At 29.8% G+C, this 21,374-nt stretch overlaps 1 protein-coding gene across 2 annotated transcripts in view; it reads left to right on the top strand.

The window, feature by feature from the left end:
- The window catches only part of NCAM2 (neural cell adhesion molecule 2), a 387,613-nt gene that overhangs the window by 353,780 nt on the left and 12,459 nt on the right, over positions 1–21,374 (top strand). Inside the window, exon 16 of one of the 2 annotated variants that reach the window (XM_036446725.2) lies at positions 1,850–2,051. The exons of the other annotated variant lie outside the window; for it this stretch is intronic. Within the exon in view, the coding sequence (XP_036302618.1) occupies positions 1,850–1,956 (107 nt within the window). The 3' untranslated portion in view covers positions 1,957–2,051. Of the gene's footprint in view, positions 1–1,849; positions 2,052–21,374 lie in introns of those variants that run through there. 2 annotated transcript variants of the gene reach the window in all.

Raw genomic sequence — 21,374 nt, 5'->3', positions numbered from 1 at the left:
TTTTTTTAAGCAACAGACTAAATCTGGAATACATTTATTTCTTAATCTAAAGAACTATTTTTTTTTAAATATGTTAATCTTTCCTTCATATATTCTATTGATAATAATGACATATTAGTACATGATTCTGATTTTAAAAGTATTTTGTAATTAACAATATTTTCTCACTTTTACTATTTAAAGTTGTGTTTATTTTGAAAGATATGTTTCTTGATTTATGTAGAGAGTATGCAAATTCACAGTTATGTTCCACTTTGATATATTCAAACATAATTCCACCTCATTTTATTTTAAAAATTTGAGAATATTGGATAATTGTGACAAATTGATTCTTATAAAAATGATTACAAAACTAGATTATAAAATGATTTAGAACTAAAGTCTGGTAAAATGGCATTTATTGATTTGTTACATAATTTTGATGACTGAAAATACTGCCTCTCAGTGGCTTTAATATGCCCTGTTTTAATATATCCTTGGAAATAAATTTATTTTGAAACCATTTTTATCATTTATTTTTAGTTACATTTTATCATTTCTTTTGATAAACAATATTTAATTTTATTTGTTTTAACCAAATAATATTAGTATCTTTTAATAAGCACTTACTTTATCTTTTCTTGTAGCTGTGATTGAAAAAATGTCTAATTTTAACATTGAGTTTCAATATTAAATTTGGTCACAAATAACTTCATTCATACATTCTTAAGATCCAATGGTAAAATGATTCTATCATGTGAAATCAAGCATGAGAGTTTTTCTATTTAACGAACTCACAAGTAAATTAGATAAATCATCACCAATAAATAAATTGCTATAATTTTTCAATTAATATGTATTTATTTTCTGGGCTTTTTGACCATACCTCTAATGACTGTACATTATTTTGATGATATTCACTCTAGTTCTACACACATCTAGTATACACTTTTGTCTCTGAATTACTCATCATGAACAAGAAAACACAATATTCAAGTGCATGGCAAATACCAAAATGATTCCTTAAGGTTAAATCTATTATTATAGTATAAATTAGAGAAATTTCCATACAGTGATGGAACTGAACTCAATTATTTTGGAAACACATCATTTTAACTATAATGGAAATCTCAGTCAATTCTAAATATAAATTCTACATGCAAAATGATACTTTTTGGTTTAGCACATAATGAAAAAGTATGTCTATAAGTTATTTTCATGATCTTTGGTTCTTAAAAATATTTTTCATATAGTACTGTGACATATGTCTAAAGTGTGCTTGTGGTCAGTTGAATTAATGCTTATTGATTATATTCTTATTGCAAATTGTCATTGTGTGAATATGTAAATTTTACTTATTTCTTAGTAGTTTATTTATTACTACTAATAATATTACTTTTGTTGAATGAATGTCTTATAATAAATTATGGTACAAAAATTATCAGTAAACATTGCAGAATATGATGAGATGATATTAATGCACCTCTTTGAGTTTGCCAGGAGCACAGTGGAGTGATTGGTGAATTGTATATTCATTATAGAATAATTAAGATGTTCACATTTAAATAATCGATAATAGAAGCAATATCTAAGTTATATGAAATAAACAGTATTAATATTGACCCTCGGCTATGTTTTTAATATATGACAACTATTTAGAAATGTTTTATACAACATTTTTACTATTTTTTTTATCTTATATCAAAATAATTGGCAATGGAATTGTGGAAATCTTGCATTAATTATTTTCTCTTTTTTTCTTTCCTACTGTCACTTTTTTCTTTTCCTTTGTTTCCATGTTTAACTCTACTCTTTTTTCCTTAATTATTTTATTCTCATTCTATTTTCAAAAAATTATTTCATCGTGCAGATAAATGCTGTGAAGCGAATAAAGGCGGGAATGGAAGCCAGTCATGGCAGCTGAATGCTGCCAAGTTTTCTTTCATGATAGCCATAAGTTTGTCTTGCATGTTTTAATGTTATTGTCATATCATAAGGTATTTCCTTTTATGACCTGCAATTTATAAGGCTGATCTAAAATTATAATAAAATATTTTCTAAGTTCCAATTAATTATGTATGTATTTTCACTGATAAACAATTAGTTTTATTTTCTTTTCGCAAATTGTCAACCTGTAAAATAGATCATTTGTCATGAATTCATTGAAGGAAGCTGAATCAGGATTGTTTCTTTCAGATAGCAGTTCACTGAATAACTTGCTTCATTCAAAAGTGTTCTTTAATCTCTATAGTTGGCCCTGTTAAATAAACATCATGTCATTTTTACTTGGAATTTAGGCATTTGCTCCATCTAAGCTTTCTTCATTTGGTTATTTTGCAAATATAACTCAATATCTTTGAACATACATTCTATAGTTATTTTATTATGTAGAATCATGGATCTTTTATATTGATTTTAATTGTTATTTTATAAATGTAAGTTTTCTACTTAAAGAACATTTTTAACATATAAACCGTAAACCTGATAATTTTTATTATATTATATATATATATATATATATATATATATATATATATATATATTTATTGCACTGCCTTTTTAAATTATCTTATATTTCATAAGGAATAAACATGAAACAGTTTTTTCTTTTGAAATTGAACACTAATGAAACAAATCCAATTTTATTTTTTAGTAAGTGAAAATATCTCTATGCAATTGCCCCTCAGTAAATGATAAATTAAATGTGAATATGTTTAAATTGCACCCTGTTCACTTGACATGGATTGTGTTTTGAGCTGCCATCAAATATTGACGTTCTAACAATGCATATACTTATTTATTACATTTTCTTGAACAACTAAGAATCAATTACCTTTCAAGGCTCAGAGAGAAAAGTAATATGTTAGCTATTGCTTTCAAGAAGATGAAATTAAGATAAGGTCTTATTAGATCCCATCTTTTAAGGAAAGTTAGGTTTGAGGGAGTAGTATGAGTAAAGATTTTCTTTTCTTTTTACATTTTTTTTTCATTGCAAAATGAGAAAAAGATACTCTGTGTTTTTCACTGCCTATTAACTTTAGCAAGTTATTATTTCTCTAAAAATATCATTTTATTGAGTTAAGAGGAAGAGAAAGGAAGAAAGAGAAACATCAATGATGAGGGAGAATCATTGGTCAGCTTCCTCCTACAGGTCCCCTCCTGGAGCTCAATCCCACAACCTGTGCCTATACCCTGATCTGGAATCAAAGAGTCACCTCCTGATTCATAGGTCAAGGCTCAACCATGGAGCCACACTCAGCAGGTAGCAAGTGATTCAGGGCAATTAGGAAGCAGTTACATTTACATATATTCATAAGCATGACCATAATTCAATGGTAAATTGAATTATTAGATCTGGGCTTTAAGGTTCATTCATCAAAAATTACTTTGTTGCATGAAAGTATTCTCTGTTTCTTTTTTTAACTTTAATTTTATTGTTGATACTGTTATAGATGTCCCCAAGGTCTAAGGCTAAACTTGCCAGTGCTAGTTTATTTTATTTAATTTATCTTTTTCAAACTCAGTGCTATCACCTGCTGGTTTTTCTTCTGACCAACAACAGACCTATAGAATGCAGAAGACCCATCCACAGACTAAACATATTTCTGCTTTCCTCCCTTATCCCTGCTATGTAAAAGGGAAATCCCAATTTGTGCATTTTGGGAATCTAACCTATTTTTCAATAATGTTTTATTTTTATTTCTTTCTATTTATTTTATTTTATTTTTTGTTAATCCCAGAGAATATTTTTCCGTTGAATTTTAGGGAGAGATGAAAAGACAGACAGAAACATCCATGTGAGAGAAACACATTGATTGGTTGCCTCCTACATGAACCCAGACCAGGGCCTGATAAGGGAGGAGCCTACAACCAAGGTATGTGCACTTGATTGGAATGGAACCCAGGACTCTTTGGTTTGCAGGCTGACACTATATCCACTGAGTCAAACCAGTTAGGGTAGTAATAGTCAGTTTTAAACCAGCATAGACAATGTCTGTTTACTAAAGAACTAAATATAATGCAATTATATTGATAATTTCTGAGTTTGGATAAGATAGGTAGATGTGTTTATTACAAATGGATGGAAAGTACTTGGAAAACAAAGAGTTTTAAAAATACTTCCAGGAATTTTTTTTCATTTCATTTCATTTCATTTCATTTCATTTATTTCATTTCATTCATAACCTGCTAGATCTTTCCAATAAGTTAAAAATATTTCCAGAAGACAGTCTTGCAGAAATTATCTTGACTTAGCATATATTACAAAACACTTTTTGGAAAACATGGAATATGTTCTCTAACTCAAGGTCACTGAGTGTGATATGAAGAACACTCAGTCAGGTACATGACACCTAGAATGACATTTTGACAATTCAGAAAAGAGCCTAAAATTAAAATCCTATCCTAGTAGAATTATTTCCATTTTAATGAGTTGCTCATTTTGATTTTTAAACATCTAAGGATAGCTCACATTGTTAATCCTGAAATTAAAAATCATTCTATCATTTGGGCAAATTTTATTCTCAGATGAACAGTTATTTTACAGCTATGAGATATGCATAAAATCTTTAAAAAATATTCTCAGACATCTCAAGGTACTGAGTTCTGTGCTTTCCTTTCTATAAGAAATTGAAAAGCACAAAACTATAAACAATGCAGCTATAGCATTTCAATAAATGAGACATTAGAGATTGTAAATAACCTTGTTTTATTATAAAAAAATATTAATGTGTGTGTTGCTGAATTTATTTTTTTTTTATTATCTCAGGTTTAATTTTATTATATGCATCCATAAAATCTAACTGACAGTGCTTCTTGGCTAACTACTGTCTTTCAACAGTTCTAAATAAATAAATGTGATTGTTTGATAAGCAACACATAAAAATTCAACTTATTTTAAGTCTTTCTACAGTATCATTCAATGATTTTTTTTTATCTAATGGATTTTTAAATAAAATTTTGTGTCTGAAATGTACAAATCTGAACTTGTATATAAGGTGAATTTTGTGTTAATTATTATATATATAACCTTAAAAATGTGCCTATATCAATTGATATATATATATAATATATCCTTAAGTGATAAATCATTTCAAAAGGTGGTTTTGACCAAATTATAGCAGCTACAGAGCTAGGTTGATGTGCTTATGCATGATTACCATTATCTGCATGTGGACTATAAGGTTAAATATTATATGCAAACCTGAAATCTCCCAACTTCATACAAGTCTGTCCTGTCTGTATTCTTTCCTTTATATATTATTCAGTCTTAATATTAGTCACTAACCTAATTCAAATGCAGTCATTATTTATTAGGTAACTATAAGTCCACTGATGCTATGTTTCGGATATGCTAGTAAATTTTTCTATCCTACAAAATTTCTTCTTGCATCGGAGAACCTTAGGTAGATGGTGAATTTTTATCCTCTTTTCTAATATTATTATCCAATAAGAATAAATATATTTTATTAACTCTGCAATCATATTCTTTCCAAAACCATTATGCAAGTGCATATATATGCATTCATACTGGAAGATATGGACAAGATTGAAATTTTAATGACTTGTTTTATTTTTTAACATTTCTTCCATCTTTTTCTTAGCCTAAAATATATCAAGTGTTTAGAATTCTAAAATTCTAAACACAAGTTATATACAGATTTTAGACATTGGATTCAAAGTATAGGTATAACTTAAGTTATATATATCTGTGTGTGTATATATATATATATATATATATATATATATATATAAAACTTGTTATATATATGTGTGTATATAACAAATGCTTATATAAATAATTTCATTACAAATAATTTTGACTTTTTAAATATTCAAGAATTCTTTTAAAAGTAATGATTAAAATTACAAGTATGCACAGTAAATCATAGATTATATGATTTGGGTCAATTTGAAAACTATTATATTTAATTCAAATGTTTTCTATGTAAGAACACTCATTGATTATATTTAATTTAAATTAAATCTAAAATAAGCAAAATTTTACAATAATTTCAATACAATGATTGGGTTTATAATTATTCACTTATATTCAATAAAATGTAGTGTACAAGAGAGAATCAAGCCATGCACTTTTAGATCTGGATGAACGGTTAGATACATGAGCACCTTTTTTTTTTTTAATACATATACCTACACTAAGAATGAGGAAATAAATTTTTAAATTATAAATGATTTTAGTGATTCAAGATGGATATTTATATAATTAATATAATAATTCAGTATGTTATTGTGTAGCTTTCAAAAATTGTTAGGTGCTTTTTTGTATACTATTCGTAGTTTATGAAAGTTTATTAATAAATACCTTTAATTATATACAATTATCTGAAAATTTTAATCTCTTTGATTTTGGGTATATTAGCAGCATTAAGAACTTTAAATAATGTATTATACTACCTAAATTAAATGTTACCATTTATAATTTTTTTTAGTCCTATATATTATGATTCCACTTGAATAAAGATATAGCATCATTAAGGTCATACCTAATTAAATCACCTAATTAAATCGCTTTATTCATTTTATTAAGATCCAAATTTGGGGGCATAACATATCTTTTAAATAACATTTGTGTGAACAAATTAAGTAGCGTGTCTTATTTTGGTTTATTTCATTTTATTCTCCTTCCTAATTATTTTTTCTTTTTAATCCTCCCCTCTTTTTAATACCTCTTCAATTTCTGGACAAGAATAAATGGGGTGTTAAATCTTTATTTTTGATGTGTTTCTTCTATTCCTTTTCTGTTAGTCATGGGTAAATTTTAAAGTCCCTACATATGTCATAAAATTTCACCAGAGCTAATGCATTGAATGAGCAGCTCAAATATATATATATATATATATATATATATATATATATATATATATATATATATAATGATTGGAGATACAAATATTTTAAAATAGCACTTGAAATGATTTTAATATAAACTTAACTTGGTAAAAAAAGACTATTTTGAAATCAGCTATGTGATTAAAAAACAGAGTATTACTTAATTACTATTAATATTTGATAGTTAACCTAAGAATTTAGAAGCTATCACCCCAAATTTTAGATATTCACTAAAATAAAGTCTTTCTTACATCTCATTAACTTGTTCTCTTTCTAATTATTCTCAGAATTTGAGTATTATTCTAGAGTTAACAATTTTTAACTTAAATATAAAGTTGTAGTATTTCCTCTTTTTACTTCATTGTACTTAAGAACTTGAAACACATAAAGATCACAAAAATAGATAAGCAGCATCTTGACTTTTATGTAAGGCAAAGAATGCAGTAAGTTTAAATCTAACTGCTCTAAAACAAAAGAGATGGGAGTTTAGTATCAATGCTTTGTTTTCCAAATACCTTTGACATTGTTACCTTTTCTAAGATTATGAACCAAATGAACTCTAGTACCATCCTCCCTTCCAAGTGGCTATTAACTATTTTTGAAGCTTAAAATATCTGCCCCTAAATAGTACTAGAAGAGTGGAGTGTTCTATTACATCCGTTTTAGATACTATGAAACAAAATTGATATATATTTTAAAAATAACACTCCAAAAAACATGTATTCAAGAGTTTTATTGGTTCAGATATCTGAGATGATCTAAATTGCAGGCTGATGTCTTCATGTCATTGTTGGTCAACCATTATTTTACTTACTTTTTAAAGACTTATTCATTCAAAGAGAGCTGAATTTTACATTAAATGTGAAATAATATAATGTTGGTTGTATTAAACCTAGGTATATTGCAAAATGTCTTGTGTATGTTAAGTTAAATTAAGTAATTATTCCATCTTAAGTACTAAAATATAGAGTTACATTTCTCCAACATTTCATAATATTAAGAGATAGCCTCATTTTTTAAAATATACCATGTTTTTACAAATTCTATGTGTGTGATGAGTGGCCACTATGAAATAATTTTTCTAGCTAATTTCTTTTTCTAAGAGCAAGCAACTACAACTCACTGTTTTAAATAATATCCACAATTCATGAACTTTTTTCAAGAATATTTTTATCTCACATCTTACATTGATTTTTATGTATAACACTTCTGATCTGATTATTTTACTTGCATTTGTTTTCATCATAGGTTGTTTTCATGAAAAAATGTACATTATAAATGTATTGTCTTCAGTATCATCTCTTATTTGAAATCCTCAACATAATAATCAACACTATATGTATTCTTATGCATGTGTTTCATAGTATATTAAATGTCATTTTATTTTCTGTATTTTTTGTGTCTCCATTGTTGTAATAAAGAAAACTGAGGAAAAGCTTTGTTATATGTGTTTTCTTTATTACTGGTACAAACCCTTTCTGTCCTTGTGTGTTTTCATTCCTAACTTGGTCAACTCCTATATTTCAGTGTAATAAAAATATAGTAATTGAGTGATTTGTCTTTTGAAAGATATAATACATCATCAGCAGACTTATATTGTAAAATAACTTGGAAACGATAACAAATACTGTTATTTTCATAGTAAACTAGTTCTAGGATCTTCTTAGAAACTTTCATGGCTAGTGGGAGGCCAAAATAACCAGATGATAACAGTGAAACTTATGAGTATGTTTTATAATGTCAATAACTATTGAGTAGTCTACATTGCTACAAATGTCTGTAAGAGCAGACATAAATGCTTAAAGTGATTTCCTCCAATTACTTTGATTAATATCACATTATAATTCAGTTTGAGCACCATGAGAATAAAGTCGTAGAAAATCATTAAGGTTCTTAGCTTATCCACAACCAAGGTATGAAGCATAAATGACTTCAGAAGTTTACAGATCATTATAAAAATAATACAAAAGAGAGCACCTCTTTTTTTTTTTTTTTTTTTTTGACATGAACTGTGTCACACGCGGTGTAGAATGCCTAAGTGAGATATCTTATTCACTCTCCATACAATCCCTCTGAAGTATAATTTCTCCCATATTTTAGATGAGAATGGTGAGGACTAAAGAAGTTAAATAATTTATATAGTAAAGAGTCACAATTAGAATCCAGATCTAGTGCTATCAATAAAACATATTACTGTCTGGCCAGCTTGGTTCAGTGGTTGAGCATTGACCTCTGAACCAGGAGATCAAGTTTCAATGCTAGGTCAGGGCACATAAACCAGGTTGCCAGCTTGATCCTCAGTGTAGGGCGTGCAGGAGGCAGCCAATCAATGATTCTCATCACTGTTATTTCTGTCTCTCTCTCCCTCTCCCTTTCACACTGAAATCAATAAAAATAGAAAAAAAGAAAAATATATATATTACTTGGTTTTAGCTCTAGACCCGGGTTCTAATAATAATTATTTAAAATATAAATTATTCAGTTAGTTTTTTTAAGTAAAAAAAATATATATATATATATATATATATATATATATATATATATATATATATATATATACACACACACACACACACACACACACAATTTAGGGTTTATACATGATTATATATTTATCATGTTGCACTGCCAGATAAAAATTTTTATTTTTAAGATTTGCATTATTTTAAGACACACCTGATCTTTCTTCTTCTAGAAGAACACACTCCCAAATATATATCATAATATATATATACACTTAGCAGCTGATAGCTCAACTGACGTTCCTTTCTTTTCAGATTTAACCCATTGGAATTCATAATTATTCAAAACGTGTATACATTTTGGGAATACCCTATATGCCATGTATTGAAACACATTTCTATAAATTTCAAAATGTCTATAAATTTAAAAACATAATGTCTATAGCCCAATCAGATTTGGCTCAGTGGATAGAGCATCAGCTCATGGACTGAAGGGTCCCATGTTCGATTCTGGTCAGAAGCACATGTCCAGGTTGCAGGCTTGATGAGGCAGCCAATCAATGATTCTCATCATTGATTTTTCTATCTCTCCCTCTCCCTTCCTCTCTGAAATCAATAAAAAATATATTTTAAAAATAATGTCTATATTCTGTTGCAATATTTAAACTTCTTTCTATTAACAGAATAGCTATAGAAGTTTCATATCGTGTTTTTGTTTTTTGTTTTTTCTTGAAGCCTCGTGACAATGAGATGATTTGAAATTGGAAGTATCTGTCATTGTTTGACATTTTTTCTAATGACAGTCGCATTACATTTATAGTACTTTATTGTTTTGAGCCACTGTGAAGAAGCTAAAGAGATTTGAGGAAACCTAATCCAATCAACACCATTATTTTATTACTTATTATAATAAGAAACTGAGGATCAGAGAACCGAAGTAATTAGTCATGGACATAGTCAAGCAACTTGAAATCTCAGTTTTCTTATCATCCTATTATTAAATTACACTGAGCCAATTCTATTCTATACATATATGGCCTTATGTCTTCAACCTAGCTCCATTAATTTCTGCTTGATTGGCCAAGAGAGAAAACTATGTGGGAAAATAAAGGCCATGTGTTAACCCACCACACTTTCTGCCAGGAGTCATGGAACTTCTATTAATCAGCTGCTATCTTTCTCACTTCAAGTTGTAAGTGTGGCTGCTTTGCCATGATCAAGGTAATACACTCACAATGAGTTGATAGTCTTAAGTGAATATCAAATTAAACTATATTACTTTATGATTTTTACACATTTTCTGAAAATACTTTTTTAAATTGCATTTACATGGTTGGTAGACATAGGTATTTTAATATTATATAAAGAGTATTTTTAGTTACTGTCTGATAAAAACTAAAATATATATTTCCATTTCAGCATCTATCCTTTTCATTTTAAGAAATCAAAAGAAACAGCTTCAATACATCAGTTGTACAGAGGCTATGTGCTTGCCTCTCCTCTGATTTCTCGTTTATTATTACAAATATAAATATTAAAATATTAGAAAAATCACAGTAAAATGTAGTCATTTTTTCTATTTAAATGTGGTTTAAAATCATTTCTTCAAACTTGCATTTCTGTTTAGAAGAATTCATGAGCAACAAGCTTCATTTTGCTATTGTTTGCTATTGTTTCTATATAATTTCAAAAAGGCTAAACTGAGTATGGCTGTTATAAAGTTACATGCAAAACTCCCTAACGCTTTTGAAAACAAGAAAATATTAATTAGAATGGCCTGTTTACAATGTTTAGACATGTTGAGAATGTTTAGTTTTAATACTATAACTTGATTTTTTAACATGTATAGCCATAATGAAGAAATTGATGTCTCTAAGATAATATAGTGAGTTTTAGAACTGGAAGTTTCACAAAACCCAATATGTTATAAATTACTGGAAAACTCATAATTTTATTCATATATTTGTTTATATTTTTTATCTATTGTCTTATACATTTAGCAAATTCAAAATATGTATATTTAAGAGTTTTATAATAGTTTGGGATGTCAATCAACAAGCAAATTGTAAAATATCAATTTTAGTTTAATCTTGCATGGATATGATTCGATATAGTCTTTTTAAAAGTATTTTTTGTTTATGCAAAGAAAACTTCTATTTTATGTATATGGTCAATCTATTAATATTAACAGAAAAATGAAAATGGGCAGGTAATGGTTGAACTAAATAACTAAAATTTAAATGATTAAATTCTTTATCACTGGTCAGTATCATAATTCCAATTTAAGAAGTTCCATTTGGTCATAATTCCAATTTAATAAGTTTCTTTTCTAGCCAGCCAATAGAAACCTTCATTACCTAATGGGAAGTAACTAAATCACCTCCACCAAAGCAAACTGATTTACGTGCATATGGAAAATGTATAGAAATCATGGAAGTCAAAATTCCCATACAACTATATTTTGGATTGTTTACTTTTTACAAGGCATTGTTTTTTTTTAACATGTTTTTATTTATTTTTAGAGATGAAGGGAGAAGGATAGAGAGATAGAAACATAAATGAAAGAGGAACATCATTGATTGGCTGCCTCCTACATGGCCCCATCACTTCGCTCATGCCATGCTCTATCTGAAATATACTCCTCTCATTGAGCCTGCAACCGAGGTACATGCCCTGACCAGAATTGAACTCAGGGCCCTTCATTCCACAGGCCAATGCTCTATCCACTAAGCCAAACTGGCTAGTGCAATAGGATATTACTTAGAAAAGATAAAATTTAAAACTTTAAGAGGGATCCAGTAGGATATTAAAAAATAGGGTGGCCCTAACCTAGTGGATAGAGTAATGACCTGTGGACTAAAGGGTCCCAGGTTCGATTCTGGTCCAGGGCACATGCCCTGTTTGTGGGCTTGATCCCCAGTGGGGAATGTGCAAGAGCCAGCCAATCAATGATTCTCTCTCATTATTGATGTTTCTCTATCACTCCCTCTTTAATCCTCTCTGAAATTAATAGAAATATATTTTTAAAAATAATAAAAAAATCAGTGAAAGTGATGGGATATTTGAAATGCCATTCATTTATAAGTATATAGAAGCTAAATATAATTATAAATATATATTATAAAATTTACAGTATTTTATCTCCTAGTGTCTATTTCCAAGACATTCGAATAGACAGTCATGATCTAGTGTTAATTCAATCACTAGCCACATCTAAAATGCTTAGTCTAAGTACTCTCTTCTTCAGTGTAAACATCATACTGGGTTGGCATGCCTACATGCTTTATGGAAATGAATATGAAATAGGAGAGAGGGGAGGCTGGCCACCGTGTAGCCCAGGCCTCTACTATCTCCTTACCATTACAACAGGTTCCACTTCCCCTGTGTGTATCTCTAATAAATCTCTGCCATCTTTAGGGGAAAAAATCACTCTTTGTAGGTTTTGTGGGTGGTGGTGTTTGTGTCTATTTTTATTTTTGGTTCAATTGTTTGTTTGTTCATTCAGTTGAAAGGTCCGTCCTCTTTAACATAACTTATCACTTAATAAACCCCATCCTGCAAATCAATCCAAAATCTTATCTCTAATATCCAAATATGCCTTCTAATTTCAGAATATCATATATTTTCTTTCATACATCTCCATTTTCGCTCATGCCGTGTTCTGACTGAAATACACTCCTCTCATCATATGGAAAACTCCTTCAACACCAACTCAAATGTTATCTTCTCTATCATCCTTCCTTGACCACTAACCTTTAACTTATATGCTTCTTCCACCTATCTGTTCAGGTCACAGTGTTGTTAACTATTAGGAAAGCAATCAATTACACTGAATTTTAGTTTCTAAATTGTGCCTTACTCAGCCCTCCCAATATATTATGAGCCTCCAAAGAAGAAAACACTTGGTATTTTTCTTATTTTATCCTAATACCTGCTTGATAGAGTTGTTTAATAACATTGTGATAAATTAAAGGATGATCACACATTTTTACCAATTTATTCCTGAACAAAAATGATATACCATTTTTATAATATCAAAGGACCAGAAGATCTTTTGAAAATATATTCAATGTGTACCGTATTTTCCGCTGTATAAGACGACCCCCTAATTTTACAGTTAAAACATAGGTTTAGGCCTATATTCGCTGTATAAGACTACCCCCCACTTCCGAGGCAACACCAGTTCTTTTTTTAATAGACCGCCTCTCTGACTCTGACCAATCTGAGCAGGCTTTTTATGCATGCAAATTATACAAGTTCTGTACCCGAAGCTACACTGTGTTCTGTTGATAGTAAAATTAGGGGGTCGTCTCATACGCCGGAAAATACGGTAATTATGCCTTTGTTAACAAGCATATATAGGAAAACACATTCAGAAAGAAGTATAGTTTTAAAAATTATAAATGCTATTTATATAATATACATATTTACAATCCCTTTTAATTATTAAGCCTAAGGTCTTCAATTAGCCACTTTTTCTTTCCACAAATCATACAGTAGAAAAATGTCTGTCCCTGGCCAGTGTGCCTCATTGTTTAGAGCCTTGGCCTGTGCCCAAAGGGTCGAGGGTTAAATTCCTGGTCAAAGGCATGGGGTTGCAGGTTAGCTACCCACCCCAGGGACATGTGCAGGAGACAATCAGTTGATAGGCCTCCTTCTCATCAATTCTCTCTCTCTCTCTCTCTCTCTCTCTCTCTCTCTCTCTCTCTCTCTCTCTCTTTCTTTCTCTCTTTCTCTCTCCCTCCTCTCTCCTCTCTCCTCTCTCCTCTCTCTCTTTCTCTCCTTCCTTCCCTCCCTCTCTCTCTCTCCTTTCCTCTTCCTCCACCCCTCTCTCTAAAAAGCAATGATGGAAAAAATATCCTCAGGTGAGGATTTTCAATAACAAAGATATCTGGTTTATCAACACTTCATTAATGCCCTACCTTTTCCCCCAAAATACCTCTTAATATTTTGAAGAGGAGGAAATTTTGGAAGAAATTTTTGAATTTCCACTGAGTTTATTTTTTAAAAATAAAAAGATAGTTATACATCTAACAGAACATTTGATTGGTAGTTATGAAAACAAATTTGGTACTAAGCAATAGACTGTCTATATCAATATTGTTTAACTGAGTATATTTAGGAAAAACATGACCACCTTGTAAAAATATATTAAGAATTTAAAACACATGCAATAACAACACTAGGCCTTATTGATTTATTTGAGTAATGTTGAAATATAATTGATAAATTCTGCTTATAATTTTTAAAATCTGAAAATTTCTAATTCCTAAATTAGTGTGTGGATTCTACAAATGGTATCATCAAGGGATATAAAAGCTAGACAATTATATAAAATGAACTTCCACAGAGTATTATTCTCCAACATGAACTTTAATAAAGAGCTCCATTGAACTCAGTACATGTTCATTTAAAACACAGCAAATTACTGATCCTAAAATCTAAAAATGCCTCCTACTCACAAAGCTCTTATTAACCAGTATAATTTTATAGAATTATGTACTTTTTCATGAATAGAACTCAATTTTGATTTTAATATACAAAAGTGGGCAAAAGCAGGCTTTCTTTTTGCCATTGTGATATTCTTTTGAGTTAATAAAGCTACTGTCATAACTATAATCTGCATGTATTTTTTATATAAACAAGTGTAAACCAACTTTTGCCAACCCCTGTCTTTTTAAAGATTTTTTATTTTATTTTAACATTCCAAGAAATCATTTTTGAAATGCAGTCTCTTATATTTAATAAAAGACTCTGAGGTTTTCTCTTCACTTATAAAGTACTCATTTCAAAACCATCACAGATTACTAGCATCACATACCTTTTTCTTTAAATTGTTTATTGAAAAATGCATGAGATTACATGTTATACATACACAAATTTTCATTCTGCTACTTCAGGCAACAGTCAAATATCTGAATAATATGAATTCAAGTGAACTTAAAATGTCACTAATAAGTGTATTTTGTCAGGAAGTTGAATGATGTAAATGTTTGTGTGTTGTTTTTTTTTAATCTCATGAACTCTATGAGCTATACATAAGGAAACTAATAGGTAATAGATTAGATAAGAGATTAGGACATAAAAGATGTAGTTTTATTGTTTTGTAGGGAGGAGCCTTTGATTTTTAGTAAACTAAAAAAGACAAAATGAATTAGAGAAGATGAGAATCCAAATAAAGAATATGTATATTCTTTCCCCCAAACTGAGCAAAGTTAATGTCACCTATCAGAGACAATTAGAGCATTATTAATAATTATCTTGTGTTTATTCATTTCAGCATCAGTCAAGAAAGATTTTAATTTGACTTATAGAGTAAGGATGTGACCAAAAAATATAATTTATTATATGAATAAAAATGTGTTAAGTTCTGGTTACAGTGAAATGTACAGATAAAATTAAAAGAATTAAAATGATCTTTAAAAAATGATCTCAACCTTAATGAGGCCTTCATGAGGTAATTTATTAATAAACAGCAATCATAAAAAACACTTTTAAAACTTAAATATGTATTTATAATTATTTTGTGCATTGACATACATGAATATTAGTAATATTATATTAAAATAAATACTTAGCAACTAAACATACTTGCTAAAATCTAGGAAGTTTTGAGCTAAAAGTAGAGATCTATTTTTTTAACAGATGATACTATAAACAAATAATAAACAATGTTACTATTTTGATTATCAAATAATATTTTGGTTGGAATATATAAGAGTTGTACATACATTTAATAAAAAATGAAACAATGAAATTATAATTATTTAAATATATCCAATAGTGATATTGTCTGTTGGACACAAAATAAGTGAACAATACTACTGTGACTATTTTAAAAATTAGAATTTCCACTAATATTTATTTTATAACATCTTTCTAATTTTTATGTTTTAGTTGTACTTTGCACTTTTCAAAGTATAAATATGATGAAATAATACTAGTTTATAATTTTTAAAAAACACCTGTCTTAGGAGGATATACTCAATATTTCTCTAGTTGTATGGGAAATAGTAAAGAAAAAAAGTAGCTTAGAGGAGAAAAAGAATGTAAAATCTAATCATACTTAAACTTGAGTTTGCTAATTGATTTTTGCTTTTTATAAGAAAGACTTTTTAATTTATTACTAGAGATCTAGTGCATGAATTTGTGCATGGGTGGAGTCCCTCCCAGTCAATCAGGGCAGCTAAGGATGTGAGGGAGAAGGATCATGGGAGCTTGGCTTTGGGAGTACACTGACCACCAGGGGGCTGCTCCTGTGTTGCGCATCTGTCCCTGGTGGTCAGTTTGCATCATAGCGACCGTCTAGTCACCCAGGTTATCTATCTTAACAGTTGCTTAGGCTTTTAGATAGATAGATAGATAGATAGATAGATAGATAAATAGATAGATGATAGATAGATATACAAATAGATAGATGATAGATATAGGTATAGATACATATAGATAGAGATAGATATAAATACAGATACATATAGATATAGATAGATATAGATATAGATATAGATAGATATAGATATTTATTTACTTATTTTGTGAGGTAGGGTGAATGTAGGTGTAAGAGGGCATATATGGGATAAATGGTGCTATTTTTAATTTTTTTAATTAATGAAAAATTGTATTTTTAATCATTTTTACTAATACAACTTACAATGATTTTGTCATTTCTAATTAATACAGTTAAACAGTATTGACCAGCCCTTGCTGGTTTGGCTCAGTGGATAGAGCATCGATCTGTGAACTATAGGATTCGGGGTTCAATTCTGGTCAAGGGCACATACTGCAGTTGCAGCATCCTCCTGGCCAGGCCCTAGTCAGGGCAATTGAAGGAGGCAACCAATTGATGTGTTTCTCTCACATCGGTATCTCTCTGTGTTTCCCTCTCTTAAAAAATCAATGGAAAAATATCCTCCAGTAAGGATTTAAAAAAAGAAAGAAAAAAAGAACATTGACCAGACATTAGAAACCTCAGAAATTCAAACATTTGTTTCAAACAGCAAAATGAAATGTGAATCAAAATTGCATGCATCAATCAATTCAGAAATGAGCACCACGTACCATAAATTCCAGAGGCTCCTAGTCATGACACAGAAGAGAAATGTGGTATTTAGAGTGAAGGAAATAGCATGACATTGTGCACAGATTACTAATATCAATGGTTTTTAACATTTCTGTAATAGAGAATTTTATAACACATTAATCAGATTTTTTATTTTCTTTTTTCTATTTTTAATGATACCTGCCAAGGTAATATGTAAACCTTGTTTCAAATATATGAAAGACAGATATTTGGAATTATTTTTTTAAATATCTAAAACATATAAATATGGCCTTTATATATATGCCTGATTCCCCTTTAGTTTAACTGAGAAAAGACAAGTCCAAAGACAAATTTTAATCTGATTTAGGTTCTGTTTAGGAGATTCAGTACACCCTGTTGGAAATAGAAAGGTTCATAATTGTACTAGAGGCCCAGTGCACAAAATGTATGCAAGGGTTGGGTCTCTAGGCCTAGACAGTGATCAGGACCAATCTGTGGGCAATTGGTGGAGTGATTGGGGGGGTGCGGGGGGGGGGGGGGGGGGGCACTCACACCTGCCTTGGCTGGCCTGGGGCCTGTAAGCTGGAGGCAGTTCCTGCATTGACTATCTACCCCCGGGGTGGTCAGTGTACATCACAGTGACCAGTCATTCCACCAGTCATTCCTCTGTTCAGTCGATTAGGCTTTTATTATATAGGATAATAAGGCATTTCTATAGAAAACTCTAACAGGTTCAGAGACTATTATTTATTTTCTTGACAAGTGGTTATATTAAGAAATGTAAGGTTTGCACCTTTGTCTTTTCTGTAGAGATATTGTGATTACATTTTGTTTTCAATATCTCTACTATTTTTTAAATATGTATTTTATTTCAGAGAGAGAAAGTGAGAGGGAAAGATAGAAACACCAATGAGAGAGAAATATTGATCAATTGGCTGCCTCTACTGGGGTTGAGCCCAAACCTGGGAATATGCCCTGACCAGAAATCAAACTGTGATATCCTGGTTCATGGGTCAATGCTCAATCACTAGGCAACACTGGCCAATCATCCCTACTATTTTAAAATCTGGAAAGTTTATTAAATTTTTTTAAATATTTAAAAAATATATTTTGTTGGCCCAGTCTGGACTCTAGCCTCATTTTATATATTTTGGCTCTTTTACTACACTTTCCTATTTTTATTTTTTTTTTGACTTGAGGATCCTAGGAAAAATATCACAGAAAATAATTTAATTTATAAATTTAAGTTAATTACTCTATCTAGAGTGGCAGGTGATTTAGAAAATCAGCTTGTCTTACATAATACAAGAAACTATGTGAAATTCTTAGGGATGATTATTGGTTATTAAATTAGCACAATGTGTTTTCTTTTAAAAGTATGCTTTACCCTAAATGAGCCTTCTGTAATGCAAGGATATTTCCATACTCTTGTAAAAACCCTCACTATTAACTGTTTATCCTTGTTAATATAAAAACTTTATCCTACAAATGTGTAAAAACCATATGGATCTTAGTTTTTTGACTGACTTGTTTTGCATTATGTGGGATATAAAAATAAAACTTATAGATGAAGATTTAAACAGTATGGTGGTTACCAGAGAGAAGGGGTTAGACTCTCGAGTCCAATAATTACAGGCTGTTGTTATTCCTTGTGACTAAGCCCCAAATGATAAAGGATAAAGAAGGCCAAATATATGGTGACAGAAGATAATGCAACTTTGGATGGTTGGCACACAATGCAATATTACAGATCATATATCAGAAAAAGGTACACTTGAAACCTATATAATCTTATTAAGCAGTGCCACCCCAATAGATTTAATAAGTAAAGAATAAAACAAAAATATTATCATTTTTCCTTTATTGTGTGTATTAGAATCTAGTGATATAATTTTGATTATGGTTCTTTTTTTTTTTTTTTTTTTTTTTAGATTTTTAAATGAAAAATCCAAAGAGAAATAAGTACTTTCACAGCAAAGTAAATTGGTGGTAGAAAAAAAAAAAAAAAAACACGAAAATTTATCTTTCATAGTTACTGTGTTATGGGATATGAGGATACATATTTAAATATGTCCATAAGATGACTTTTAAAAGAAATAAAAACACGTTATCTTGAAAAAACTTAAATACTTATAACAAAAACATATTTAATGATCATTCCACTCTTTTCACTGACAGAAATACATTTGGTTTTTCATAAAAATAGCTTCAAATAACCTTTTTTTAAAAAATTTTAAGTTAAAAATATATAATTTTGTTACCAAAAGACTTGTATGCATGCATATAAGCATAACCAATGGACAGAGACAGCAGGGGAGTGAGGACATGTAAGAGAATCAGGTAGGGGGGTATGGACACATGTAATACCTTAATCAATAAAAAAATAATTAAAAACAAAACAAAAATAGGCTGAAGCCGGTTTGGCTCAGTGGTAGAATGTTGGTCTGTGGATTGAAAGGTCCCAGGTTCCATTCTGGTCAAGAGCATGTATTAATACCTTGGTTGCGGGCACATCCCTGGTGGGGGGTGTGCAAGAGGCAGCTGGTCAATGTTTCTCTCTCATCGATGTTTCTAGCTCTCTATCTCTCTCCCTTCCTCTCTGTAAAAAATCAATAAAATATATATTTTTTTAAATAGCTTTTAACATCAATATTCCTTTGCTATAGGGCAATTTACAAAATAAAATGTAAGAGTAATTTTTTATAAAGATGCAAGTAAAGCAGATCAATTTACTGTTTAATTCTAAAAAGTCACAAATAAAAATATTTATCATTTGAAAGCTAGCTAGCTAAGTCTAAGTCATTAAAATAGTGATTATATTTTCAAGAGACTAATCAGTGCTTAATAAAAGATACTGTTGGTTGCCAATGGAAGAAATATTACAGATAAATTAAATTATAGATTCTCTATTTTTTTTCACCAAAACTGCATTTTCTAGAATTTTATAATACTAAAATAATAAAAATAACTTTATTTGTTCATTGTTTACTTAGTGATGGACAGTAAGTGCTAGAAGTGTCAAATAACCTATTCACGACAAACTTTTCATAATCCATGACCCAGTTAGTGGCGGTGGTTGTTTTTTTTTTTTGTTTTGTTTTGTTTTGTTTTGTTTTGTTTTGTTTTTGTTGTTTTGTTTTTTTTTTGTTTTGTTTTTTGTTTTGTTTTGTTTTTTTTTTATCGCTGTCCCTATTTTAACAAGGAGGCATCTCAGCCTTTAGTGATGGAATCAGGATTTTCTGACACCACATCCAGTGCATTTAAGTACAAAGCCAGACTTCATACTTTGAAAAATGGAATGGGGATGCCTATAATGGACCAGATATATCATCATTGATATGTAAGATTTATTGCTTACAAATACTACTTGAAAGCACAAAGGTCATAGAGTGAATATATCCACAGGAGCAAAAGCTCAATTGAACATATATTTTCAACTATTCTTTTTTGAGCTTTGATTGCTGAATCAGGTGCAGTAGAGCCAAAACTACTACTGATAAAGTGAATGTTGACAAGGGACTTAGTCAATCTTTATAATAATATATTAGCATTCAAAAACTGTGATGTATTGCCAAAACCGGTTTGGCTCAGTGGATAGAGCATCGGTCTGCAGACTGAAAGGTCCCAGGTTCGATTCAGGTCAAGGGCATGTACCTTGGTTGCAGGCACATCCCCAGTAGGGGGTGTGCAAGAGGCAGCTAATCAATGTTTCTCTCTCATCGATGTTTCTAGCTCTCTATCCTTCTCCCTTCCTCTCTGTAAAAAATCAATAAAATATATTTTTTTAAAAATGTGTGGTATATTAAAGATTGGCTCAGAAGGTAAATTCAAAGTTAGAATAACTTTGGATACAGATATCTTTGAAACATTAATAAAATGTTTGACCTAAGTTTTAAAAAATGTACTTAGAAAAACATATAATTATTTAGAAACCTCAAATTTATATCTGTTTCTATGTCTTTCACCCGTGTTCAACATAAATTACTTAGTAAGCATGCCATTATGATCTGGGCTATACATTTCTTTATTATCATTAAAAG

Source organism: Pipistrellus kuhlii, unplaced genomic scaffold (assembly GCF_014108245.1).
Source record: "Pipistrellus kuhlii isolate mPipKuh1 unplaced genomic scaffold, mPipKuh1.p scaffold_m20_p_2, whole genome shotgun sequence".
NCBI lineage: Eukaryota > Metazoa > Chordata > Mammalia > Chiroptera > Vespertilionidae > Pipistrellus > Pipistrellus kuhlii.
Note: the sequence above shows the minus strand (reverse complement) of the source record. Positions and strands in the feature narration are given on the sequence as shown.